The sequence below is a fragment of the Ostrea edulis genome, chromosome 2 (assembly GCF_947568905.1).
Source record: "Ostrea edulis chromosome 2, xbOstEdul1.1, whole genome shotgun sequence".
Taxonomy (NCBI): Eukaryota; Metazoa; Mollusca; class Bivalvia; order Ostreida; family Ostreidae; genus Ostrea; species Ostrea edulis.
Genome location: NC_079165.1, coordinates 27,891,482 through 27,897,481, shown reverse-complemented (window position 1 = coordinate 27,897,481; position 6,000 = coordinate 27,891,482). Strand labels below are relative to the sequence as shown.

The window sequence follows — 6,000 nt, the reverse complement described above, 5'->3', positions numbered from 1 at the left end:
ACAGAATTCTATCTCCATTAAACTGTAATATCTCCAGCTGTGTCCAGGAAATGTTACAGAGACTATTACAGAATTCTGTCTCCATTAAATTGTAATATCTCCAGCTGTGTCCAGGAAATGTTACAGAGACTATTACAGAATTCTATCTCCATTAAATTGTAATATCTCCAGCTGTGTCCAGGAAATGTTACAGAAACTATTAAAGAATTCTATCTCCATTAAATTGTAATATCTCCAGCTGTGTCCAGGAAATGTTACAGAGACTATTACAGAATTCTGTCTCCATTAAATTGTAATATCTCCAGCTGTGTCCAGGAAATGTTACAGAGACTATTACAGAATTCTATCTCCATTAAATTGTAATATCTCCAGCTGTGTCCAGGAAATGTTACAGAAACTATTAAAGAATTCTATCTCCATTAAATTGTAATATCTCCAGCTGTGTCCAGGAAATGTTACAGAGACTATTACAGAATTCTATCTCCATTAAACTGTAATATCATCAGCCGATGTACAAGTCCTGATATTGTTAATATAAGAACTCAACAAAGACAGTTTATAATATTTTGGGAGAAAAAGATGAGGTGAGGAGGAGGAGGGGGGGGGGGGTTAAATTAAATTAAACATGATGGCATTCTGTGTTGAACTTATGTACACTTCATGTTCCTGAGGATGCAGTGATTTCATACAGACATAGGCACATTTGCCTTGTAAAGAACTACTTCCTCATCCAATGTACCTTTATAGCGATGGACTATAACAATTCAGTTTATATCTACGATTGTAAGAAAACACATAATTTCTTTTTCATTTTTGCCATTACCGGAAATGTTTGCCCTAACCTGAGTGACTTCCTCTTTGTATTTAGAGTGGCAGCCCATCATGAATGTTCCGGGGGCTTCCAACAATTCCAGAGATTTGCTGGACAGTATCGGTACATAGGTGTACTTCCACTCAAATGGTAGAATGTAGTTTAGGAAGCTCTGAAAGATTACAAGATTTTATTTCAATAAAATAATACAAAATTTACAAAAATAATTTTTTTTGATACTTTCAGGTTGCACTTGCTTATAATCAGAGTAGTACAGGAATTTGACTGAATTTGTGAACAACTGCCACTAAACATACAGTAAAACATAGTTACAGTGAACATGTTAATAATGAATTCACACTTACAGCCAAGTGATTTTTGTTCCACGTAGTTTTACAACATATTATGAAATTATTGGATGTAACAATGTTTATCTTGAATCAAAATTGTTTATCTCTAGCACTTCATTATTAATGTGTTTTTACTGTAACTGTTCATCCCCAGCACTTCATTATTAATGTGTTTTTACTGTAACTGTTCATCCCCAGCACTTCATTATTAATGTGTTTTTTGTTGTTGTTTTTTTTGTATTTGTGGATTTTGTCCATGAATATACAGAATCAATTTTCATTCTAAGTTCAAATCAATTGAACATTCTTTTTGGATATAAAATATTTTGGTCAGAGCTGTGATTTTTAAGTCTCCATGTTTTTCCAAATTCATTTGATTCACCTCCATGACTATGGTGAGCAAGGCGTAATTTGAGGCAACAAACACGATGCGATGCTCTACGAGGATGGCGGATATTATCCGGAGGATCTCATCCGGTGGGAAGATCAGAAAAGGAAGATACAGAGGGATGTCAATCACTTGTTTCTCCGCCTCCTGGGAGGGGCTTATGATGAATGACACATCCTGTATACTGTATTCCTAAAAAGTAAAGCAACTCAGTAAAAGACAGCTGAAGTACTTGTATAACCATAAACAAGTAGTACGTGTATGTGAATATCTCAAACCACGAAATGGCACAGTAATGAAAATACACATGTACATGTACTGTACAGTAAAATACATTTATAGCAAACCTCCAGGGCCAGCATCATATATAGAAACCATTACCAGTGAAGGGCTGCAAATTTTAGGCCTATGCTCGGCGCTTATGGACTTTGAGCAGGAAGGAATCTTTATCGTGTCACACCTGCTGCAACACAGAGCCTCAGTTTTTGTGGTCTCATCCGAAGGACCACCCCATTTAGTCACCTCTTATGACAAGCTAGGGGTACTGAGGACCTATTCTAACCCAGATTCCCACAGGAAAAACTACATTGATAACAAACCTCCTGGGCCAGCATCATATTGTAAACAAGTTCTCTCCTGTCCATCTTAATTTGAACACCACAAATGAAGGAAATAAATTGGAAACATTTTTCTGACTACTTACAATGGCCACTCTGCCTGCTGGCGGCGTCGGTGTCATGGTCAGTTTGTGCGAGAATAACTTGATGTATGTATACATGTCATCTGGCCTGGTCTCAATCAGGTGCACCATACTGTCAACATCACAATACAAAGTTAACTACTGTCAACATCACAATCCAAAGTTAACTCCTGTCAACATCACAATACAAAGTTAACAACTGTGAATGTCACAATCCAAAGTTAACTACTGTCAACATCACAATACAAAGTTAACTACTGTCAATGTCAGAATATAAAGTTAACTACTGTCAACATCACAATACAAAGTTAACTACTGTCAACATCACAATACAAAGTTAACTACTGTCAACATCACAATACAAAGTTAACTACTGTCAACATCACAATACAAAGTTAACTACTGTCAACATCACAATACAAAGTTAACTACTGTCAACATCACAATACAAAGTTAACTACTGTCAACATCACAATACAAAGTTAAATACTGTCAACATCACAATACAAAGTTAACTACTGTCAACATCACAATCCAAAGTTAACTCCTGTCAACATCACAATACAAAGTTAACAACTGTGAATGTCACAATACAAAGTTAACTACTGTCAACATCACAATACAAAGTTAACTACTGTCAACATCACAATACAAAGTTAACTACTGTCAACATCACAATACAAAGTTAACTACTGTCAATGTCACAATACAAAGTTCACTACTGTCAACATCACAATACAAAGTTAACTACTGTCAATGTCACAATACAAAGTTCACTACTGTCAACATCACAATAAGAGTCCATAAGTAAACAACAAACAAGAAAAGTTTGTAAAACAGCTATCCTCCCACCCCCGGTGCAAAATTAAAAAATGCATCATTTAAATAGTAGTGCCAAACCATTTCAAAATATTGAGCAGACATGATCTTCCTATGTAGCAGTGTACCAAGTTTGATGTCTGTCAAACAAAGGGTTCTTAAGATATTGAGTGGACGGTATATTCCTATGTTCAGTTTGACCCTTGACCTTTGACCACATGATCTCAAATAAATAGGGGTCATCTACTCCTTATGATGTATCAGTGTACCAAGTTTGATGTCTGTCAAGCAAAGGGTTTTCTAAACATTGAGTGGTCAGTACATTCCTATGTCCAGTTTGACCTTTGATCTTTGACCATGTGACCTCAAAATCAATAGAGGTCATTTACTCCTTAGGATGTACCAGTGTACCAAGTTTGATGTCTGTCAAGCAAAGGGTTTTCAAGATATTGAGTGGAGCGCCTTCCTATGTCCAAAGTAGATTGACCCTTGACCTTTGACCTGAAAATCAATAGGGGATCTCTTCTACTCGTAACCAACCCACATATGAAATATCATTGTAATGAAGTCAATGGTTCTCAAGATATTGAGCAGACGACAAGTGGTCTACCGACCAACATACCAACCGACCGACAGGTGCAAACCAATATGCCACTCTTCTTTGAAGGGGTGAATAAATATCACTGAAGGTTAGCAGCAAATTATGTTACTAGGCAACAGAGGACAGTGTCATCCTTATCATTGGGAAGCTAGACTTTTGTTAATGTCTTACTATGACAGAGATTCTTTCATCGTCTCGAAGTATGGATATTTGGAAATGAGGACACAACACAGTGGAATGAAGCAGCGGACTCTATTGGACTTGTCTGTCCAGTTGTTTCTTGACGAGTCTGGGTGGAGAACCAGATTGCCATCAAACTCCTACAAACACCAAACCTCATACCAGTCAAATATACAAGTAGCAATAATCTAATAATAGATCTGTGTAATACGACATACAGAGCAGCACAGTGTGAACAAAGTGATCTGTGTCACTCTGTTTCTTGGGTGATCTGTGTCACTCTGCCTCTTGGGTGAACTGTGTCACTCTGCTTCTTGGGTGATCTGTGTCACTGTGCTTCTTGGGTGACATGTGGTAATATATCCATAGTGCTTGTAGTTGAGGGTAACAGTTAAAAAAATTTCATCTCGAGAAACTATGGTTTTACGAAGAGTGAATATTTCCATTGTTACCCTCAACAATATGCACTAATTGTACTTGTTTTATCATGATATTGAATGTAATATATCTATTAGATATGTAACAAAGCACAAAATCAAACTGAATTTCTTTGTAGCTAGACTTTATTGTAATCAAGTAACATTAAAATTTCAACATGGTGAAATCAATTAAAAATCAACAAATTCAAAACGATAAAATTCCTGCGAAAGTTACATTTTACATGTCTGTACCATGAGAATATTGCAACCTTTTCACCTGGGAGACGTCAGTAGGGGTCGAACCTGCCTTGAAGTTTGGAAGATTCCTCCTTTATTTAACTACTCAATCTGTCCACTAATGCCTTGTGACCATTTGATCTGAAATGACCCACCTGCCTAGGAAGTCTGACAGCAGGTACAGGTTCTGTACTTATCAGTCTGCATACCGACTACCAGCAGACATCTACCGATGACCAGCAGACATTTAGTGACTACCAGCAGACATTTAGTGACGACCAGCAGACATTTAGTGACTACTAGCAGACATTTAGTGACGACCAGCAGACATTTAGTGACTACCAGCAGACATTTACTGATGACCAGCAGACATTTAGTGACTATCACCAGACATTTAGTGACTATCAGCAGACATTTACTGACGACCAGCAGACATTTACTGATGACCAGCAGACAATTACCGACGACCAGCAGACATTTACTGGCTATCAGCAGACATTTACTGATGACCAGCAGACATTTACCGACGACCAGCAGACATTTAGTGACAACCTGCAGACATTTACTGACTATCAGCAGACATTTAGTGAAGACCAGCAGACATCTACTGACACTCTGACTAGTATTAATTCATAGTATATTGATTTGAAAATGTGCAAGACTTTCTCTAGAGTTCAGTTTTCAATCAACATTATTGTGAAATTTCATTGAATATTTGCAACCATGATGGCTTCAAAAAGATTTCAAAGAGGGGTGGGTTTCTGCCCAAGGAAAAGAGGTTGGGTGGTTTGTGTGTGTGTGTGTGTGGGGGGGGGGGGGGGTGTTTAATAAGACTAAGCAATAGGCTCTACTATGTCTTGTTGTTAGTCCATGTTTCCTCTACTGACCTTTTCCACTATATAAGGTCTATAGAATGTGATGCAGGTAGCATACGTCTTGTCGCCATGGATATTAGTCAGGACTAGGAAGTGAGTCAGGGTTTCAGCCTTGTGATCCACAATCTGGAGCTCATCTATAAATAAATCATCTACTGTAAACATATCTAATTTTGTTGGGAATTTTTTTTTTTGTGAGCACGATTTTGTTTGGATTAATTCTCATTGTTTGTGATCACTTAAAATTAAATATTATACACAGGAAGTATAAACAATATCTCTTATCTGCAATTCTAACTTGCTCAAACAGTTAAATAATGGTACAATACCCCCTCCCTGTTGTTTAGATCTGCCCCTCCCCTTACCTGTTGTTAGATCTGCCCCCCTCCACCTCCCCATTGTTTAGATCTGCCCCCTACCCCTCCCCATTGTTTAAAACTGCCCCCTCCCTCTCTCTGTTGTTTAGATCTGGCCCTAACCCTCCCCATTGTTTAGATATGCCCGCTACCCCTCCCCATTGTTTAGATCTGCCACTACCCTTCCCTATCCCTGTTGTTTAGATCTGCCCCTCTCCCTCCCCATTGTTTAGACCCCGTTGATTAGATCTACCCCCTCCCAAT

At 38.0% G+C, this 6,000-nt stretch overlaps 1 protein-coding gene across 10 annotated transcripts in view; it reads right to left on the bottom strand.

Annotated features, from left to right (window-relative positions):
* LOC125681216 (DENN domain-containing protein 3-like) overlaps window positions 1–6,000 on the bottom strand; it is a 68,896-nt gene that overhangs the window by 29,308 nt on the left and 33,588 nt on the right. For all 10 annotated transcript variants that reach the window (XM_056156564.1, XM_056156566.1, XM_056156570.1 and 7 more), the window contains 5 exons: window positions 5,393–5,517; window positions 3,841–3,989; window positions 2,253–2,361; window positions 1,544–1,741; window positions 843–983 (listed from right to left, as the gene is read on the bottom strand). In XM_056156564.1, the coding sequence (XP_056012539.1) occupies window positions 843–983; window positions 1,544–1,741; window positions 2,253–2,361; window positions 3,841–3,989; window positions 5,393–5,517 (722 nt within the window). The remainder of the gene's footprint in view (window positions 1–842; window positions 984–1,543; window positions 1,742–2,252; window positions 2,362–3,840; window positions 3,990–5,392; window positions 5,518–6,000) is intronic.